At 44.5% G+C, this 23,127-nt stretch overlaps 2 protein-coding genes across 2 annotated transcripts in view; one reads left to right on the top strand and one right to left on the bottom strand.

Annotated features, from left to right (window-relative positions):
- The window catches only part of LOC121724500 (zeta-sarcoglycan), a 228,376-nt gene extending 216,787 nt beyond the window's left edge, over positions 1–11,589 (bottom strand). Inside the window, exon 1 of the mRNA XM_042111102.1 lies at positions 10,918–11,589. Coding sequence (XP_041967036.1) covers positions 10,918–10,956 — 39 coding nt within the window. The 5' untranslated portion in view covers positions 10,957–11,589. The remainder of the gene's footprint in view (positions 1–10,917) is intronic.
- A 2,720-nt stretch (positions 11,590–14,309) lies between these two features.
- The window catches only part of tusc3 (tumor suppressor candidate 3), a 61,827-nt gene continuing 53,009 nt past the window's right edge, over positions 14,310–23,127 (top strand). Inside the window, exon 1 of the mRNA XM_042056374.1 lies at positions 14,310–14,434. Within this exon, the coding sequence (XP_041912308.1) occupies positions 14,330–14,434 (105 nt within the window). The 5' untranslated portion in view covers positions 14,310–14,329. The remainder of the gene's footprint in view (positions 14,435–23,127) is intronic.

Genomic DNA, 23,127 nt, shown 5'->3' with positions numbered 1-23,127 from the left:
TTCATTTTTCCCCTCATAGTGGGATTACTACAAGAAGAGAGATACAGAGAGAGAGAGAGAGAGAGAGAGAGATCGTTTGACATGGTGATGGAGTGCAGAATTGAATTGAACTGAATTGGAATTAACTAAATTGAACTGAATTGAATTCAGTTTAATTAGATTAGATGGAAATGAATTGAACTGAATTGGAGGCAGGGCTGGGGATGACTGGATCCCTTTAAGTGGTAGTGCTCTGTGAATGCCTGCCTCTTGAGGAGGGTGTGGTGGGCAGCAGCAGAGAGCTGATCCAGCCATTGATCCACAGCCTGGAAAAAGTCAGAGCTCAACATTACAGACAGGACCTTGGCAGACGAATCTAGGTGCTTTATGGCTGTTTGTTGCGACTGTGTGTGTGTGTGTGTGTGTGTGTGTGTGTGTGTGTGTGTGTGTGTGTGTGTGTGTGTGTGTGTGTGTGTGTGCCGATCCACATGTAAAATGATGACGACCGCACAGATTTCCTTCTCTATACGCCACTCGCCCTCTATTAAAATGACTTAAAATTCAAGAGTTGTTTCAAGATATAAAAGAAATATAAGGGGTGAGACACAGGAGACACAGGAGATAGAGGAGCAACGAGAGGACGACCGTGGTCTCACTACAGTGGTCAGATGACATCTTTTATGAGCGGCATGAATACCATCAGTAAAATCTTAATGAGGACCAAGTGAAAAAGTGAGCACAGCCATTCTGCTTGGCCTGCCCTGGTGAGACATAGATCACGGCTCTACCAAAGTCTAACAGCTAGACTGGGAGCTGAATGACCCCATTTCTCCACTAAAGTTCAATCCATTTCTAAAGAGAAATAGATTTACTCTCCATACCTCATCAACTGGCTTTAATGCTGTGGAGTAAGCCTGGAATCCCAGAGAAATCCCAGCTTTGAGTCTTCGCTGTGGTATTCACTTAAGCAGAGATCCTTGGGAAGGATAGAGCAACGACTGTGGAGGAGGCCTTAGACAAGACTATGTACTCAGCTGAAACATGAAATCACTTTCCTCTCTCTTCTTTCATCCTTCCTCTCTCTATCCTTCTCTCCATCCCTGCCCCTCTCTCTGTGTCCATATGGGGATGTAACATGACTAACTGCTGGGCTACACCTAAAATAGCTTTAGATAACTAAACTATAATTGTTTCAGCAACACTTCAGTTGCCTGGTGTAGCCCAGCCGTAATCATTTGAGGAGATGATGAAGGGACAAGTCCATGCACTTACTAAGAAATATCTGTATTTCGGCAGGACATTAACTCTCTGGATTGTCCAACATTTGGCTCATGGTCTGAGCTCCCTTCCCTTTGACCTGGGTCTTTGCAGGCTAGGGGGTGAGTCTGGCTTCTCCACTTCTCATGGAGGCTGCAGACTACTCTCCTCAGGTGCCACGGCTGCCCTGGCACGGTCCCCCCCCCCCCCCCCCCCCCCCCCCCCACTGAACACAGACACAACATACACACACACACATACTGTAGACCCACATACACACAGACTGAGGCGGCAGCTGTCTCCAAGCAACAGGGATGATACGCTGCCTTGTGTTCCCTGCATCCTATTTCCTCCAGGGAGAAGACACGCTCCGTATGTGGCTGCCTCCCCTCCCTTCTGCCCCTCTTTCACACTCTCTCTCTCCTCCTCTTTCCTCTCTTCTTCCTTTGCTATCCACATTCCCCCTCCCCTCTCTCTCTCTACCTGTTTCACTCAGTCTTCCCCTCTGTCACTCCTTTCCCTCCCTCTCTCACCTGACACATTCTAAAGCTCAATGTTTCTCTTGCTCTCTCTTGCAATCTGTCTCTCACCTGTAGTGGATGCCACCTGCACTTCCTCTCCTCTCTCGTCTTCTCCATATTTATTTCCTTCTGCTCTTTAGGGTTCTGTTATGACACCTCTCTCACACATACCCCCCACACCTGCTCTAGCAGCCTAAAGTAGAATATACTATACACCCACATTCACATGCTTTCAATGACAACAAAAGTAAACGAAAATGCATAAACATACACACAAACATTGCAAACATATTCTCATACTCTCAACAGTGAGTTGATGGCCACTGTAAGCATACAGGTGGAGGAACTGCAATGGGGGAAGGTGGTGGGGTTGGGGGGGGGGGAGGGGGGTTGGGGGTAAATCAGGAGTCAAGGTAGCAGCAATGGTGGCGTCAGACACAGATGCGTCTGTCACACGGGCCCTCGTATCTGGCCTGTCTCCTGTCTCTCTACCTCTTCAAAGGAAGCACCCTGGTGGACTGATCAGCCCGCTCTCATCAGAGCACTGCTGACAGACCCCAGCATATGCTCCTCGGCTCACAATCTATTACTCACACAGAGAGAGAGAGAGAGAGAGAGAGAGAGAGAAACAGAGAGAGAGAGAGTGAGATCACTCATATGTTTGCCACATATGTACACTACCAAAACACACTCGAATGAATAAATGCACAAACATGGAAATATGTGCATGAAAAGAATGCGTTCATGTGAAAATTCCAAGTATGTACACACAGGTTTATATATTATCCTAAAACTGCATCTAATAGCAAGTAGAGCACATCCCAGTGGGTTCTGCTTCAGGGTAATTCAAAAGCCATTTGGATACTTACGCACTTAATACTGATGTACTATTATGACACTGCTCTTAATGTTTCAACGGCAGCGGAATGTTGAGCAAACATTGTAAGTCTGGGAGCTTGCTCGGCAAGTATGCACTGCTGCACTCAAAACATGTGCCACTAAGTATCCATCATCAATTAACATAGCTTTGCAGGGAGCAGACAATTATGGCAAAGACAAGTAGATGATGTATATTCTTGCGTTGACCTCCTTTCGGGCTGATCTGTGCACATTCCTCAGATGTTTTCAGTATTTTCCACCACCAGCAGAATCTTTCTGGCAAGCTACTTCAATTAAAATATGTCTCTTTTAAAATAAAATAGATTCAAAGCTAAAAGGATGGTGAAAGATGGAGGCTAACTCAATAGGCGAGCCTCAGTAATCCATGGAAACTGCACTGACAATTCACTGACGATGACTAGTCATTGGCGCTGTCACATGTTGGTACAGTACACACGCATTGTAGCGAATGGAATGGAATGAAAGCATGCCCACAAACACTGGCGTTCCAATGGAAAGGAGCTCCAGCAAGAGATAGGAAGCTGCCTAGATCAACACGAGATGAAAGGCTGTCAGGAGGAAACAGTGGCAGCAGAATAGCAAGATAAATCTTCTGGTGCTGATGAGAGTGTGGTGGCTGTGTTTTACACCTGTGGCCTCCACTCCAGTCATATGCACTTTGGGTTTGGTGATTATGTTCCAAGTACATCATCAGGAGCTTAGAAAGAATCTTGCACACTGACCATTCCGCAAGCAGTTATTTATTTAGAATACAACGTTTCGGTCTTAGTCCTTCATCAGGTAAATGGATTCTTTCTAAGCCCCTGATCTGTGACCTTTGGTCATATCCAACGCACCTGCCCAACAAAACAGGTGTGCAAAAAGCCTTCCTACGTTGCACTAAGTACATCATCACAGAGGCATAGACTAAAAAAGCAAACTTCAACTAAAATAGAAAGAAATAAGAAACACTAACAGGACACAAAGTAAAATGCGGCGTATCGACCTAAATTAAATTAAGCAATTGGACACTCACATCAATGGTAGGTAGAAACGCACACAATGTGCACCAAAGGAAAACAAATGAGCCTATATACCGGCATGGTGATTTCAATACAACAGGTGCTCAAGCTCACCTAATAGCCAACAGCCAATCAGGCTCTGCTCATTTGATCTGATAGAACAGCGAGGGTGCCCTCCATCTAATGGGGTTTTCGGGTAGAAAGTGTACTGCGCCTGCCACTAGGTTCAGCAGAAAATAGTCATCACCATTGTGCGCCACGGTCAAACTTCAGCATGATTGAACTTTGACCGTGGTATACACGAGGGCTAGCTAAGCGGCGAGCTGCCGACTGCGCTGCCCTTTACTCGGTGCAAATTGTTCTTGCGCTGCACATGCCATTGTAAATAATGGGCTTCATTACAGGGGTGTCGTTGTCGTATCTTATGTGTAAGGTGCTTAAGCCACAAACCGGGGAATGAAATAGAACCGCATGAAAAAAGACAAATCAGACAGAAAGCAAACGTAGGCCTAACAACAAATGAAATATCAGCACAACCTATAGTATGTTGACCTAGGCAATGTTAAAGTAGAACAGAAATACTAAATAGATATGCAAATTCATTAAATAAATAGTGCGGTGTGGTCACATTATCACAAGGGGAATAAAAGATGATGCAAACATGCATTTCCTTGGATTTACCCTTCACATGAAGTAACAGAATAGCTACTTCAAAGGTTGTCAGCAAATAATTCCCTTGCTGTCTTCTCCCCTCAAAAGAATCCAACGTCCTCTCCCCTTGGTAGCGAGTTAAGTATCCCATGAGTAAGTCTGCACTTGGTGCTGAGAAGTGACAAAGGATCATTCCCCTAGCTGCGCTCACATTTGCTGTGAATGGAAAACAACAGCAGGGGTCTGCCTGTACCTTAAGTTACCTCAGAGAGAGTGGTGGCATCCATCAGACACTTTTTCTCTCTCTCTCTCTCTCTCTCTCTCTCTCTCTCTCTCTCTCTCTCTCTCTCTCTCTCTCTCTCTCTCTCCCATCCCTTGTGTGATCATACCAGAGGAGTGCAGTGCCTGCATCGGTTCCAAGCTCACTTCCACTATCCAAAACAGTGAGATTTATAGACAGAATACAACAAATTGTTGTCATATACTTATCTACCAAGCTATGCATTCCACAAATGCATTCAGTAAGGCCCAGTAAGGCACTGAGGCACAGACTTGTAATATAATGTACCCTTGATGACCCCTCATAGATGCCCTTCAGAGTCATAACCCCATACTGGACTGACAGATGCAGCTGTCTGTCCATCTGGACAGTGCCTAAAAGGACCCCCTGGACTTCAAACAATTTAGCTCTTCTTTGTGGACAGAGTACAAGGGAGACATTTTGGAAATGTTTTACCATCATTCAACTTATTTTATCTCTCTATCTCTCTCTCTCTATCTATCTATCTATAAGAGTAATTCAAGTTCATAGCAGTGTCTGTATCTAAATATCTAAATATCCTTGTGCTATGGAAAATTCCTGCATTGGACATCCAGTGCTCGTGTGGAGAGCATGGCTTTCATGAAAAAGCACAAAAGATCAAAAGACACATCAAAGGCACTGTGGCACATCAAGACCTCCGCTATAAAAACACCCCAAATGAGCAGATCTTGAGGGAAACACAAACACACACATGAACACACATATACACAAACACACACACACGGACACACATATACACACACACACACACACCCTCTGGACACACATAAACACAAACACACACACACAGGCACATACAGGGCAACGACATGCATTCATGAGTGCTAAGCCCCAACCCCCCCCACACACACACACCCATGCACACACACTCATAAAACTGTCGAGACACATACAGTATCACCAGCATTAACAAGTTCAGTGTCCTTCACAGAGATGTCTCCCTGACATCACACATCAATGAGAAAGTTGGACCAGTTTCCTCACAGGGACCATGCAGTGAGTGCACTAACTGAAAGGCACAGGAGGCATGCAGTGAGTGCACTAACTGAAAGGCACAGGGGCCATGCAGTGAGTGCACTAACTGCAAGGCACAATGTGATGCAGGAGCTGGGTGGATACTAATTGGATTTCTCCAAGAACAATCTCAGTGCTTCCTGTGAATTGGCAATATAGCACTATAGCGAGCAATCCCATTTTGTGTTATTGTCATTTCACACAAAACACAAAAACAGGCTAAATAAAATAAACGACAGGATTATGACAAAAAGGAAGAGGAAGCTGGTCCAGCCTATTACAGAGCAGCAGCCAACTCCAAACCAACCGTGGGCTTCTGCTGCAGTGATGCTCTAACTCTTTCTGACAGATGGGGAAAGGGAAAGGAGTAACAGATAGAGTGACACAGAGGGAAAGGATGAGTGAGGGAGAAAGAGAGAGAGAGAGACAGAACCAGAACCAAAATAATAAAGCAGTGCAGTGCAGCCCACCCAGGCGGCATAACACACCCCCGCACCGCTCTAATGACCTGCCGTCGTCGTCCGTCATTAGCGCTCCGACACGCTCTCGATTTTTACACTCGGCTGACAGCGGCTCCCGACGCCACTCCCGCGCCATTTGTATCATGATGGGATGTCAGGCCTGTCCTTGTGTGGGCAGCTCCCACATGCCTCTTGACCACAGACAGAATTGACTGGTATTAAATTGTCAGCGTCAGGCCCGCAGCGCCAGCAGTACACGGGGGCCTCGTGCGGAGGCCGGCCCGGTCCCGGCCAGCAGCAGCTGATTCTAGAACAGACCCAACGCCAATCCGGCGCGGATCATAGGAGAGGCACTGACCAAGGATCAGCTTCTCTCCTTAAGACATGTGGACAGGCTTTGAGTGGAGCTGCACACAGACACTGCTGCTGCTTGAGTTGACTTTGACTGACCAGCTGCTGGTGATAACTGTGCTGATTTTCAGACACTTAGGCTGGGGATATACTTTCTTTCAACAATGCATTTGTATACTGGCTATGTGTACGTGGCTGCCATGCGTATCCTGGGCCCCTTTGGTGCGTCAGTTCTGCACGTCCTGAAAAATTAACGTGACGCATATGCAACATACAATATTCACATACAGTATGTTAGGGCCAGTAATATAAGCTCAGTACTTGCCAGTACATGTGAATGCAGGACCGGCTTTATTTACCATTCTGATACCATTTACAGAATTCTGTGCTCTGCCCTCTAGTAGAGTTCTCCAGTAACACACAAGGTGCCTGTGTAGAACATAAGCCAGAGTTTGTTCATGACATAGCCAGTTGTGTATGCACACAGACGTTAACGCTTGATCAAAAAGTAAGTACATCCCTGACTTTAGAGGCAATTTAAAGGAGGATGGATGCAGTGGTTGCAGTGATTGACATTTGTAGATGTCATGTCAAAATGCTAACCTCACAAGACACTAGCCTGCAACAGCACTGCAGTTTCCATGGCCACCCACCGCAGAACAATGCTCACAATTAAAGCGCTTTGAGCACAAGTGCAACTGCAATGTGATGCCAGCTCTAATACAGTAATAGAATGATTTATGGAATGAATTAAACCACAATTAAGTTTGGCCTCATTTTCATCCCAGCAATAAGAAAGCAAGGTTGTTACAGGGGATTACGAAGAAAACGAACAATACATGTCACGGGCATGATGTTCAACTCACGACTCACTTCAGCACCAAAGAGTTCATTAGGAAGAGATCTATCAGCTAATCAAGAGCCTTCTCTTCTTTCTCGTGTGTGAAATGTAACCTTTCCAGCATGGCTCCGACCATAACGGCTCTCTCTCACGTGCACCACATAGCAATTAGCCATGTTCCGGCTCACACATAGCCTACACAAACTGAAGGCAGTCAGAGGGAAATGTTCAACACGGCGTCAGACTTCCCTTCTCCTGTTCTCAGCAAATATATATTAATCATTTGATACAGCAACGGCAACCGCCGCACAGTAATCGCTGTGCCCTTTTTCGTCTGGCAGAGTTAATTAAGTGTAAAATGGATGGAGGAGTGGAGAGAGGTGGCGGCAGGCGCTTGGCACAGGCCCACGCCTCTTCATGGGAAGGCCTCATTGGATCAAGAGGAGTGAGACCTGCTGTCCATCATCCTAGGGGCTACGCATGGTAGTAACATCCCGGGACCCTTGTCTGCCTCAGTGTCTGGTGCTGGCATAGCACATTCTATGGCACATTCATCTAATTAATCAGTTTCAGGAGAAGGCACACGTGGGCTCTCTAAGCTACATAAATAGAAGCGTCACTGTGTCATGGATATTGCTGTTAAAGTTCCTCTTTTACTTTCTCTATTGAGTTTTGATTAGGAGATGTGTGAACTGCATACTGGGGCAGAATCCAATTGAACACTAATATGGGAAGGTAAAATAACTGTGTTCTACCAGGTAGTGTGTCAGACTGAGTTCAGGGGTGTGGCAAAAGTTGCCTGCCTCCATAATGCCAGCCTTAGCAATTTCACAGTCGGCGACTAATTTTCCAAAAACGGAATGAAATCATGGGAGTTTTACTGGAGTCGCGGCGTGCTCCCATCAGCTAGATCGTTTAGCCTAATGGCCTCCTTACACCAAACAACTTTGACAAGATTCAGGAAAGATTCTTGAAAGATTAGTCTTTTGAGTAAAGCTTGAATGGGGGCATTAGTTAAAATACTACAATCTTTCAAGAATGTGTAAGGTGGCTATAAGTGTAAGGTGGCTATAAGTTGTGTTTATATGTGAGAGGGTCTGAGACTGTAGTCTTTCAAAAATCTTTTCAAAGTTTTCTGGTGTAGCCTAAGGATGGCTTGCTTAATTCACCATAGGAGCAACAGGGCCTGTGTTTGGAAATGTTTGTGAAATGTCCTGGAGGCTGAATTTGTTACCTGGTGTCTATGTTCTCTATTCAACTGAAACTATTTTCTTCTGGACTAATGCACTAAAATATGGCTTGTATCATTGTGTGTTACATAGTTGAGTTAATCTCTACTCCCAGGGTTTGACAAAGCGGTTTACTGTTATACATTTTGCTCTCAAATATTTAACAGTTGCTTTTGCTGTACCATATTTTGGGCACTCTCGCCCAAGAGGTATTGGATTTGTTTCCTCTATGTCCCATGGCTACCCTATCAAATTATGTGGCAGCAGTTTGGGACCAGCCCAACAGACCCTCTCTCGGAAGCACAAGAGACAGCAGCTGGCACAGGTCTCTAGGGATACTGGTGGAACAATATTTGACTTCTGAAAAAAATGAAATTCCATATTCCAACATTTAACACCAGATAAGTGAGTGTGTGATTTTCTGAGAGCTCCTGTCATATTGTTGGATGATGAACAAAGCTGTGGATGAATTAATGTCTATGGTTGTGACTTTGATTGTGTTTCACTTCTACTTCCTTTCATTAAACTGTATGCTGCCCAAACTTGTATCTAACACCAGCATTCCCTTGGCACACAAGAGTCTGTCCTAGTCCTCCTAAAGAAAAGACAAATGTGAAAAAAATCTGGCGCATTTGGAATGTCACCTCAAGCTAATCTTATATATTTCACATATAATTTATAGAACTTGCCAAGGAGGACTTGGCAAAGTTACTTACTTCCTCCAAGAAACAGCTATGCTTCTTCTTTGAGTCAAGACACTGGGGGCAGGCCAAACTTGCACCCCCACCTCCTAAAATCAAGGTTTAGTTGAAGGCTGAAATATGTTCCTGGGCATGAATACGTTTGCTTTTGGTCTTAGAGACACCAAGTACTGCACCTTTCTGATATAAACTGTCTGGTTGAAGTGGAATGTGCAGGACTAATTGGTGCCGTTTGAATTCTTGTATCATATTGTATGCCCTCCAAGAACTATTATGTTTTGATGCATTTATGCAAGTGAGCCTTGCCAGGCTAATTTGAACAGTACAGTGATCATAAAATAGAAGTTGTGTAGCCTGTGCCAACTAAGGTGGTAGTAGTTGTTGACTATTATGTTGCATAATACAGTGATAGTGTCCTTACACCTTCAAGCTGAATTAACAACTGGCCTGTGTGTGTGTGTGTGCGTGTGTGTGTGTGCGTGTGTGTGTGTGTGTGTGTGTGTGTGTGTGTGTGTGTGTGTGTGTGTTCGGGCGAAGCGCGCACGCAAACTGTGAGCGCGTGTGCATGCGTGCCCACGCGAAATGTTAAGTATTCATGTAGAATTGTTCGCCTAAATTCTGCCTGTATGATACCTGTTTTAGTGTAGATGAAACATATTGATAAATATCAAGTTACCCCACGACCCACCCAGTCATACAATGCAAAATCGTACCAAAACCGAGAGGTCTCTGGACGTGGCAAGTTGCACAAACACCTATTTATTTTCAGTAGCCTGGACATTTTTCGTGAGGAAAATACATCTGAGTTAAACCAAAGATATCAGCAAACGCTCCAGTCATATTAGATGACCACTGAGCGCCACTTCAATGCGGACACTTAAAAGAAGACCTATGACACTCGATCGAACCCATATTGGAATTCAGCGTGCGAAGCTGCTTGGTCACATTTCTGCGAGTGATGAAAAGGCGCGTTAAATCAGTAAAGCAGAAGCTGGTACAAGCCGGCGGATCGCTGCAGATAGGTCGGGTAGTGTGCCTTGCGCGCTTCCAAGGTGCCGGTGGCCCGTTGCCGTGCTCTCAGCTGCACCACTTCAACTTAGGCAGCTCATACACTCTTCTCTCGTCCATGATGTCGACATTCGAAACAGAAAATCGTGTAGAAAAATCTTTCTCCAATCCACCCCCCTCCTCCTCCTCCCACCTTAAGATAACAAGATGACGCTTGAGGGAGACGACGCGCGCACAGCCCTGAAATCAATAGATTGGTTATGGATATCGCATTATTCAGACCCTATTATAATATTGTTTCGCATATGTGTCCAACACGAACGGATGACATAGCGAAGGCGATTGGGAGGTTGACAGTGGATATAATAGCCCGATTAAAATGCATTCAACATCACGACAAAACAATAAACACAGAATTGATTCATCGAGAACTATTAGCCTGATATTAAGAGACGATTAGGTGAACGCGAAAATTGAGAGAGCGGACAGCTTCGATACATGGATGGTGAGCTGTAACTTTAACGCAGGATATTGAAATGCACCCCACGCACATAATCTAACAACACACAAACCGCACTGGTGTAGCCTAACTAGTGGCGAGCCCGACAGAGTCCGCGCGCATTCAGGGACTAGAGTGTCTAATGCCCCCCAAAAAAGGAAACACGCCACAGCGGTACTTACCTTCAGCGCTTCAATATCCAAAGATGCTGATCGGTCCATATAGAAAGATGAAGTCTATGCAAAGTTGTGAAATCTAGACCTGTAGTTCCCGTGCGAAACTCAGCCCAGTCCTCCAACCCGCCGCAGATTTCCTAAATCTCATTCCCACTGATCACGACTCCTCGGGTTTGTAACAGAGCGATTAGATATCAGTTTATCCGTTGACAATTCTGAACAGTAACGGCAGGGTGACGGGTGAGCAGCCCGGGGACGATGCTCTGTCTTCTGAATTCTTCCAAAAGATGGCTAATTCCAGCAGTCAGAGTCTGTGTTGTCTCTGGCACGTAGCGAGAGCCTGACACAATTGGTGCAACCCCTGTAAGTCAGTTCCTTGAACATCCTCATGCGGCAAATCTGAAGAAACTGTTCGATTCCAAGAGAGTAGTGCGCGAAAATAAAGCGGCACCTGCTGTAATCTTGTGAGCCGCTATATCAGGACAAGGGGATCTGGCTCTGCTCCTCTGGATCAAACCAAAAAACAAACACCTTGCATGCACACCTCCAAGCACAAACTAGTCCGGGCCGAATCCTTGCGCTGTGCCAGCATATGAGGTGCACCGCATCTGAATTCAGCAGCCGTGTAGGTTCGGGGCCAGAGGGGGGGAGCGAGAGGGGAGCTCTTCCTCTCTCGTGTAGCAGGGTGCTGGAAGTGAGCTGAGAGCGAACGGTAGACTCCCTCTCTCTCTCTCTCCCTCTCTCTATCTATCTGGCGGCGCAGTGACTTTGACTTCGGCACCAGGTGACTATCCTCTCGGACCTGGGACTTTCGAATTGAGAATTATGATTCATCACTCAAATTCAAAAGTCATGAACTAATGAGGATTGTCCATATCATTGTCTAATCTACACCCAATTAGTCCGCAGCGCTCTTTAAAGTTTAATACACCTTGTAGCCTTTAGCATAGGCCTAAATGGATACACATTATTTTCCCTAATTAGGCTACTGAAAGTCAGTGTCAGTGTGTCACGAATTGTGTTGCAACTCATATGGTCATCTGGCCATGGAGGTTTGTAATTTTAGACAAGATCTTTATTCAAAAACTTGCATAGGCCTACCTAAACTAAAGTCATAGGCTATCTGCAAATTTCTGTGCAAGTCGAAATTATTGTGAAGAAAACAAAACTTTATCCTACTAATGTTTTTAAAGTTCTGATACGAACATGTCTGGGACGAAAGATTTTACTACCTGCTGCCAAGAATGGTGGAGGGACAGCGTGACAGTTAACAGTCGGCCTCCTTGGCTGCCTGATAACACATAGCCTACACACACAAAGGCATACACACACACGCGCGAGCGCGCGAGGACTTTGCTTGCATGCTTCTCTCTCTATCCCTCTCTCGCCTTCTCTCGCTTTCTCTCTCTCTCTCTCTCTCTCTCTCACACACACATACACCAGGGGGGCAGGAGGGAGGGGATAAAGGACCCTTCGCTCTCACACAGATTTCACTAGCCTATTACGCAGACTGAAAAGAAATGTATTCTAAATAAAGAAATGTATTCTATTGTAACTCTCCTGTTGTTTTCGCGGTCAAATGTGACTGACAATTCTTTTCTCTCACTTATTCTGACTACCATGAAGCTCCTTGACGTTGTTAATACAGGGCATCTGGACACACAAAACACATTTTGATAATTTTTATAACAATTTGAGTGCTTTATTTAACTTTAGAACACCCATGTATTTCCGGTAAAAAATGACCAGGCATTAGAAGTGAATGGGTAAGAAAATGGTCAGTGTATAAGATTGGGTCCAGGCACAAATGTATTGATCAGATGGACTGTATGTACCTGTATATGTGCTCCTGTACATTAAAACACACACACAAACACACCCTCACTCCCCCCCTTTGCTTATATGCCAGCCCACTGGAACCTTTTTCAATAGAATCTTCTCCTTTCTGACTTGCATGAGCTCAGATCAGTAAGGCCTGCAGGCCATAAACAGCAAATGGAAGTACAAAACTGGTTATATCCAATAGAACACAAGTTGATGTCAAGGTCTATTACAACATTAGATGATCATATGTGTGCTACTATGGATTAATAACAAGTTATAATGCAGCGGCCATTTTTGACCTGGAACACAAAACTAGTAAACATAAAACGAACACAACAGGATGGTTAAGCATGAATTTTGGCTTAACAATGCTGAAAAACATTGTATGAGAAAAGTAAGACTGCAATCACCTTTACAATCATCATTACTGTAACATCATCATTATCTCTACTATCTCTCTTGGTGTGTGTGGTGTGTGGCTACCAAAGGAACATGTTCCTGTTTCAAAATAATGTATTTTCATTTTCTCACAAGGAATAAAACAGCTCTCAGAGATCATCTGTTAATTTCTCCTGAAGGCCCATTTGGAGAAATAAGACAAATAGACTGTCACTGAGAAGAAAAAGTGTTGAGATCTTAAGGTGAATTTAGATTGGACAAGCTCAGCTCAGCTCAGCCTCTTGCCTGCACTGCACTCCAGATCTCAAAATATATGCACAATTGCCCTTCTTTGTCCAAACAATGATTGAATTAATAATAATAATAATAATAATAATAATAATAATAATAGCCTAATAATAATATGGAAATGCTATACCCAAGTTAACCTATTTTAGACGAAAGATATGACTGGTCTGTTCAAATAGGCCTAGTCTAGCTACACTGCAAGGTTTGAAAAAGGGGGCTGGGGGGTGGCTATAGTAGGCTATGGGATGTTTGCACCCTGTTGATACTTTGGATGAGAGTTTTATTGTTGCATAAATTCTATTTGAAGGAGACCTGACATGTGGATGGCTCTTCAAAAACAAACATGCACGTTGCAGCGTCTGATTAGTGCTCACATAGCCTATTAAATCTACATTTGACAGAGCAAATGACAACAGTGTGCATTCACAGGGAACAAAACTTGCCTGCTCATCATATGAGATTTATCCTATTAATAAGATGAAAGGCTTGCTATTTTAAAATACCGTGAACCTATGTTTTATATCTTTATTAAACTTATGGGGCGGGGGGACATAATTGAGAATTGTCATTCTGTAGGCTACTCAGATGGCCCTCCATCGGCCGTAGTTGGTGCTGCAGTGGAAAATGCGGTCTATAAACTTAATCTTATTCAGTGTAAATTATCTTTAGTATTCTGTAATCTTTAGCCTACAAACTGGCTGACAATTTCATTGGTCTATTACTGTAATTAATACGCGGTTGCATTTATTTCCTGGTTGTGTCTGTTGAAAAAGCCTAAAGTATTTATTTACCACCTCTGGTTAAAACTACAATTCCTAAGAGCCATTGTCTACACGTCTTCTGATTGGCGACGGCAGTAACCAATCACAGTTGCTGAGGGTGAATTGGTACTACAGCATCTTCCAACATGGCAGCCACGGCAAGTGGATCCTCTTTCAACCTGCCGGTAGCATCTTTGTTGCTGGTCCTGCTGCTATGTCTGCAGTCGGGAGGCGGTCAAAAGAAGAAAGAGGTACATGCAGTCGTATGACACGTCTGAAATAAGATGTATTTTTAAAGATTAACTATGCTGAAAAAGAGTACCGACGGCAGTGTCACCTCGATATGAACCTGCCTGCCTGCATGATGATGATGCTAAAGAGACGCTACTGTTGATAACAGCAAACCTTTATTTTTGTGTCCATGTGGTTTATAAAAAAAATGGTAACGATATAAGATCAAGGACCGGTTGGTGTTAGAAGAACATACAGTAATCTATGTTTATTCCTCCCGAAATTACCTTGTAGCATTAGCAAAGCAGACATAAATAGCCAAGTAGCACCTAGGCTAGTTTACACTCATGACGCCACATACAAAGATACGGGCCTATCATTTCGCGGTAAATGTCTCCTGTTTTGTGTTTTTCATGTCTACATTTCAAATCTAACTTAATTTATTTCCACAAGTAATTCATTCGATTTATTTGTATTACATTGCGCTATACTAACAGGATTCGTGAATACCTGACATATTATGTACCCGAAATATGACAGGCTTACAGTAGCCCACTAGCTTCCAGAGAGAAATATTATGGCTCTTGTGGTGGCCCCTATTATATCAAAGCTAGTTAATAATATGACAGCCTGTGTCCTGAAAAATGTCCAGTTCTAGGTAAGTCTAACGGAGGTGTATTGGTGCCAATGTCCGGAACTAGTTAGCACTAACTAATTAGTAGATTTCTACAATTCAATAGACCCTTTTGTGTCACTATTGAAAAATCTGCTGCACACATGGGGACATTTTAATTCTAGAATTTTAATGAATTCTCAAAACATCACCTCAACACCTTAAATTCAGAAGGTAAACTGACCGTGGGCAGACTCATTTTTCACAGTCATGGTAAATCAAGACTTTAGATTTTTCTATTCTCTTTCAGAAATGTAGAGGTAGTTACACACACGCACACGCGAACACACACCTCTGTCCATTTACTTTCCTGTGTGTATCCGCCTCTGTGCTTTGTGCGATAACTCTGTGCAAAATGTGGTCTTTACGTGACCTATGCAACCAACTCGATGTATAATCTTATTTAGCTGAAATCTGGCAAAGCGGTGAAGCAGCATTTTGTATTCCATTTCCTGCCGACATGCTTACAGTATATATCAAGCCCTCCATGTCCCACGCTCCTCACCCCTCCCAACATGTTTATGTGGTGACCCCAAGGCGCTGAGAGGTGCAGTATTTCCGGCTACAGTTTCCAAGCCCTTTAATATATTTTTGAGCCCCTCTTGGCTGCTTTTCCTAGAGCATTTGGCATGGAGGGCATTGGGGGAGGGGGTTAGAGGAAGGATGAGGTGTTGTAGAGGACCAGAGGGAGAGGAAAAATGTCCTGCTGAAGTATATTTATGCCCATCCGATGATTCCCATTCATCACCTGAACTAAATATTATTTCCCCCCCATGCCTGACTAATCGAAGTGGAATGGAAAAGGACAGCCTAAGCAGTTTTAAGCTCTGATGCGGAACTGTGATTCCAGGTGCGGTTGAGGCATGGCCCATCCCGTTTTTTGCTCTCCGTGTCAACTTTAGTGGTAAGATGACTTGAAGGCAGAAAGATGTGATGGGACTGAAAGAAAGTGACCCCAAAGTCAGGTCTAGTGGAAAACTGATTGAGCTGTATAATCAGTAGGCATATGGGAATATGTATATTTTTCTGTCAATGTAAACAGTTCCTATTATCAGACTTAGGAACTCAGACATGTTAATATTAATATTGTGATGTTGCTTTTAAGTGTAATTTGACTTCAGTCAGTTGATTTCAAGTAATCCATTTCTACATTTGACTTGGCTTGGCTTCACTAGAGGCACCAGATATTACCAGAGCAGTCCACAACCTTGTAGAACTCCTGCGACCAGCGGGACAGTGCTCTGGAAGTTCATAGGAGTCTAAACAGCTAATGGAGGATTACGTTGTATTTTACTACATTTTTATAATTTATTTTATGGATTTGTCTTTTACCACATGACATAGATGCTTAGACCTTTTGTAAATACCTTTTGTATGGTTAATACTAACCATAGTCGACAGCATTTTAGTCAGATAGGCTAACTGGCATTTCTTTACTAGCATGCGGTCCAAGAGCCACTGCCGTTAATAAAAAGTATTTTCAAACACTGTATCATATCAGCAAGGTGTGTCAGTTCTCGGTTGGATTGAAAAGCTGTTGCAGCTCAAGCGTTTAGTTCAGGTCAGAGGGAATGCCCACGTGGCCGGCCTTCAGCGTTTTCCTACCCTGCCTCTGGTCTGATGAGTGTCGTATGGCTCCCAGCGCCTTGCTGTGCCTGAGCAGCGGTGGGGGAGGTATGGCTGAAGAGATGCACTGCTAGGGCAGGGCCACACTCGGATGACTGTGGTGGTCTTGTGTAACACGCTTGTTTCGTGAAGATCTGCTCATGCTGAGACATGAGAGGGGTCCCTGCCGTGTATTTGATGAAAGACGTTTCTACCGTTGCTACGCTCAAAGCCACCCAATGATGCACACCAGCAGCAGCTGCCACACACACACACACACACACACACACACACACACATATCTGCCACACGTATATGCATATAGGAGCATGATGTTACGATAGCCCCCTTCTCAAGCTTTCTCACCCTGTTTCTCTCTCTACCCCTCACTTATGAAGCAAGTATATTATGGGATGGGAAGCATATGATAGGAATATACATGGATCCAGTGTTTCCCACAGAATTGGATTAAATTTGTGGCGGTAGCTGACTTGGACAACGGGGGGTGGGGGGTATTAAGATCGTCTTGGTAGTGTATAGGTCTAATTGAGTGCCTCACATAAGACGTTTGTGAGTAACACAGTTAAAAGGCTGCTGATGTATGGATGCAATTCATACATAACGTTTTCTACATAGTTAAAATAAAGGTTGTACTTCTCCTTGGGACAAGCACTTTTGAATTTTAGAAAACACTTTTCCATTTACATCGGGATTTTGTAAACATTCAGTCAATAAAATGAACCCGTCAACGAAACAAGCATCTGTAAGTAGGCTACGCATGCTAAATTTAACATCCAAACAGTATTGTAACGTTAGCTTTGAGATACTGCTTGATTGCATAACTTAACCTAGTTTAGTCTCTTCAATGTAGCCTACTATGTTGTGATAAGACCTTAGTAGAGTTAACTTCAATGCAGCAGTTTTGAACAAATTTGCGCAGCATGGTCACGATGCTAAGCGGATTTAATGGCAATTTAGCCAGACGTCTTCTATGCAATGCTTCTATGTGGCAACAACAATCCTTTAACAATCGTGAATATTTTGTTAAATGCACATGCAGAGGAGGGGCAGCAGGCTACCAGAGAGAGCGGGGCGGGGTAAGGAAAGGCTGCGTGTGTAAAAAGCGCAGCTCAATGGCAATGCAAGGATTTGATCTTATATTTAATTTAAATTAAATTAAACATAGAATATTAATATGTGGCGGCCGATTTTGATTTAATGGTGCACCACCATAGATTAGTCAATGTATGGGAAACACTGGAATATACATGGATGTTTTACAAATGACGCATCTATCACAGTAAGGCTCCTGATTATAAATGTAGATCCACAAATGAAACTGGTTCCCCACACAAGGAAGGCACTAACTGTGGGTGGTGCTGACGGTGGTAGTGGGTGGGTCGGTGGGCGGATGGGCAAGGTGGCGTGCATCCTGCGGGTTTGTTTGGTGCAGGCGTGTAATTGTGCAAATGCAGCGTTGTGATTCTGCCCACACGAACCCCCTTCTCCCCTCCTCCTGCACCTTTCCACTGTAACCTCCTTTCACCAATTAAGATGATGGACTCATGGACCATGGAAATGCTGGGCTTGAATTGAGAGATTGAAGACTTCATTTGATTTCTCAGTGGAGGCGTGTGTGTGTGTGTGTGTGTGTGTGTGTGTGTGTGTGTGTGTGTGTGTGTGTGTGTGTGTGAGAGAGAAAGTGAGAGAGAGGGAAAAACAGAACAAGGCTGCCTGAAATATGTATGACAGGCACCCACACCCCTCCCCACTGCCATCCCAACTCTGTTCAGATCTTGGAGTCTTGGCTAAGTCTGTTCGATGTTTAAGGCTCAGATAGAGCCCTATGCTAGGTTTGAAAAATGATTTGTATTGTGTTCAAGAAGCATTGCAAAAACGATTTTCTGTGCCATCCAGCCAGCCAGGGCCCCCGGCTTTCGAGGGATGTTGTGATATATCAACATTAGACCGAAAAGCAGTTGCACTGCGATTGCTTATAGGAGAATGATTCTGAATATTGAACAGCCAGGATGTCCCCTCCACATCGTGCCCAAGTGAACCCACACACAGACATACAGTACACACAGACATACAAACACACACACACACAGACATACAGTGCATACACAGACATGGGTAGATGACATAAGGGTGAAACACACGCACTCACACAGACATGACACACACAGACACACACACATGCACACAGACATACACACACATGCACACAAACACACATACACGCACATACTTTAGCCAAATATACAGATCTCGAATATTAGATTAATTTGTTTGGACCTGGTGGGATGGAGGTGATTTATGAAAAAGAGAAGATTTGCTTGGTTTTGTTTTATTCCATTAACTGTGGTGTGTCGTGAATAATTGATCCGGACTGCATGTCAGGAAGCCGACCTCTTGACGGATGCTTTGTGCTGCGGAGTCATTTTCTCTCTGCTGCCTCCCCCCCCCCACCCTCATATATTTTGACAGTTTTACAAATAATCACATCCGTGGTTATTCTAGAGTCTGGGATGCCAGGCAATGAATGGGTCGTCCTCTGTGAAGTGTGTCGGCCATCTTGTCTGGCATCCATTTGCAACAGCAGAGACAAGGAGAGCACTTCCACAAATAGCCTCTTGATAACAGAGGGAAGACCCAGCACAAATGGCTTCAAGTGACAATTCCTGTAAGTGTTGGAGTCCAACATCCAGTTAACAAACCTACTTTACTGCCATCCTCTCAATTGGACCTAGCACCACTCTCGATAATTGTCTTTTTTTGACATTTTGGCAAGGTGAAGTACTTTACAGGATTATATATTTTAGGCCATGTTTTACACAGACAGTTGTAGTCCTAGCTGTATACACAAATTCCTGTTCCAGTTGTTCCAACTGTTTGCACTATTGTGTCTCCTTTCGAGAATGTCTTAGGCCTATGCTTCCTAGGTTTATGTCCATTTGGTGCTATGCTTGCATGTTAAATGCATTGGTAAATACTCTTTGCCAGGAAAAAATGGCACATTTTCTACATTGATGTGCCATAAAGCCACACCGATTTGCTAAATCACTATGGCTAATCTGTAGCAGTTATTCCGTATCATGAGCATCCGCCATGTTCTCAAAGACGTCTCGGGAGGTGTGGGCTGATCCTTTCCTCTTCCACCCTGTCAACACCACACACCCCATGCCCCCCCCCCCCAAACATTAGCAAACCCACCCTGATCAGACCATGCCACCGCCACCCACTGAGGCAACATATTCGAGCGGCGTTATCAGGGCCTGTCAAAAGAGCGTAATCTCCTCCTCAGCAGGGGGATGATCCAGTCCCTCACCCCTGGACGCGCGAGAGAGAGTGAGGTAGGGAGGGAGAGATGGGGAAAGTGAGAGCGATATAGAGAGATGGAGCACGAGTCATCCTGCCGTGAAGGATGAAACATGACGTCTTATCAGCTGTCTACCAGCCTCTGAAAACCGGCACTCTCCCCGACAGTGGGCATTAAAGTGAATATGACGAGGAAAAAAATTCATTAGGAAAGAATGAAGGGCCCTTGCTCCTCTACATTTCACAGTCCAGCGGACTGAGCCACGGAGGGTTGAGTGGGAGTACTGCGAGTCCAGTTCCTCTGGCTGCCAGAGATTTGCAGCACAGTTATTTATGTGCCCTCTTTTTTTCACACTAGTATTATCATTTCTTTGTTTTCCTAGTGAAGTTTTTTTTTTCTAGAGAACTCTATTATTGGACCCAGTCGTGTAGGCGAAAGAGTGTGGGAGGAACGGAAAGCAGCTTTTCCTTGCGTTCCGTGTTGGCCTCACACACACTGACGTGGTCATTGTTGCGCTGGTGAGTGCGAGCATAAGCAAGATTCGATATAAGCGTTGTGGTCGTCCTTGCGCTTGTCACACATCGGAGTGACGTGGTCCCGGCTTCAGCCCAGACCTGGCAGGAGACAGAGAGAGAGAGTATGTGAGAGTGAAAGACAGAGGAGGGAGCCATGTTTTCCTACTGATTGCCTTTTGACTTGCTGGAGACAGCCGCCAGCCTGTTGAGAGTGACAAGCTCTCTGCTTGGCTCACAAAGCTGTATGTAAATACGGCAGGATGACTTGTACTCTGGCATAAAGGACACTGTTAAGAGAAGACTCAGGTAATCTTGAAGCACTTATGGCTGATAAATGGACAACCTTTTTGACGTGAAATGATTTGGAGGAGGCTGAATGGGCACAAAAGTGACTGTAAAATACACTTCTCTTATCTTTCCCCTGCTTTCATTGCAATGACCTTGCGCTTCTGGTAGACTAAATAACTAAATGTGACCGGCTGTTAGTAACGTCTTCCGATGTGCAGTTAACGATCAAGCATGTCTCTTCTTTTTTTCTTAAAACATTACAATGGCAGAGGTGCCGTGAATAGTCAATGCCATTAAACACACCCATTTATCCCTTGGATCTAATGCCTCTCTCCGCTCATCACAAATGAGAGTTGCCATATTCATTTTTCAAGGACCCTCTAATTGACAGGAAAATTAGATTCCTGTCCTGTTCTTTTGCTGAAGAGTTCAGAGGAGAAAAATACAAGAGAACTTGCATAAAACAATCAGAGGGCGAAAAAAAAAATGCCCTAACACGAAATTGAGTTGCTTTGTGTTTAATACACAGAGGCCCTGACCAAATCACGACACTAAATTATGCTCACTAATTGCCAATGATAAACCTGGACTCCATCGGACTTTCTTGGCCCATCCCTTTCGCTGAAGGCCGAGCCGTTTCTTTTATGCAGTCCCCTGCAGAGTTGTTTATCAGTTAATGTGGCTGAAGCCTCCACAAATCACACCGAAGAAAATAATGTGGCTCTTGAGAACTGCAGAGCTCTCATTTATGGGACCCACCATCCCTAGTGCCCAAGCAAGCAAATCAGTGAGATTTTTCTCCGAAAAAAAAAAAAGAGGAGTTGCCTCTCTTGTGCGGGAGTTGTGAAGCATTTGCAGCTAGGGTAACACCGATGTTCTCTTGGTCCTAATGGCCCTCTCACTCATCTCAAGTGCGCCCCCAGTGCACCCCCACCCAACCCCTTCTAGTCCATAGTGGGTCTCACCGTGAGCCTGCTGCCTCAGCAGGATGGAGCGCTCTGTCGGCTGAGAGCACGACGGGTGCCAGCAGTGCCCTGTTTTTATTGAGCTAAACCGGAGTTTGATTTTGTTATAAACGTAGCATAATAAAAGGACGGATGGCTACGCGTTTTTATTGCTGTGCGGGGCAATAATGAAGACAGCACTTCCACATTCTGGCCTCCACCAACGCTCGGCCTCATGCTTCAAAAAAATAAAGAAATAGAAAATGCCAGCAATATGCTTCCGCTGCAGAAGTGGGCCTTGGGAAATGAGACCTCTGGTAGATCCCAGACGGCATTCCCGCGTCGATTCCCACCTCCAGGCGCTGGGAATGGGAGCTGGCAGCGACACCACCGGCATCACTGCTGCTCTATGTTTACCGCTAATTATGCTGGAGGAGACTGAAAGAGAGAGGGGTAGAAAGCCTTGGAGAGCGGGAGTCTCGAGACGTGGCAGTATTTCCATTTTTGCCTTGGGAGGCCTAGGGGACACAGCAAGGAGTCACGATGGGGAAAGAGGGCGGGAATCTGGGGAATGATAGCTTCATCGCCATGACAGCAGGAAGCTGCAAATTCATCAAGATAATTGGAGCAGAAAGTTGCCTTTCTTTGTCTATTTCTATCCTCCCTTTTTCGCCTCACAGACTATAAGGAAACTTTTATCACAGCCGTTGTAATTAAAGATAAGGGTCTAAATAATAAAATAAGCTGGAGTTAAGCTAATTTCTTACACACTCACTCACACACACACATGCATGCACAGTCAAGTCAAGCCCTGTGATGGAGACTTAGCGAGGGCCAGCCGTTTTTCTCCCTCTAACAGCCGTGAAATGCAAAACCTTATTTCAGAATGAGTTGCTGCCCCGTAAGTCACTCCAACATTTAATGAATCTAATAAGGAAATGAATGATTTTTGAGGGGGTGAGGATGGCAGTCAATATGCGGGTTATGCAAGTCTCCCCCCCCCCCCCTCTGCTAGGACCCCCTCCCTTACCTCTCTTTTACTTCCTTGATTAATGAATCCACAACATATGGCAGAAACCTCATTACCAACAGTAAATAATGACCACGTCATCAGCGGAGGCAAGTGAAAGTGGAAGATGAGGGTGATATCCTGTATATCAGACACATACGAAATGACCTTCAGCCAGCAAGTTTTGGTATCCCATGTAATTATCGTATCCCTATATGGAGCAGATCTGTGCTCTGTTGTGTGCAGGCTGTTCTGCGGATCAGGTGGTTTAGGCTCTGAACACCGTGTGCTTTTTGCTCTCAGAGGCAGCCTTGTGCAAGCGAAGAAATCATGTGAAGGGATGAAATAATATATGTG

The sequence above is a fragment of the Alosa sapidissima genome, chromosome 1 (genome assembly GCF_018492685.1).
Source record: "Alosa sapidissima isolate fAloSap1 chromosome 1, fAloSap1.pri, whole genome shotgun sequence".
NCBI lineage: Eukaryota > Metazoa > Chordata > Actinopteri > Clupeiformes > Clupeidae > Alosa > Alosa sapidissima.
This window is presented reverse-complemented; position numbering and strand designations above follow the sequence as displayed.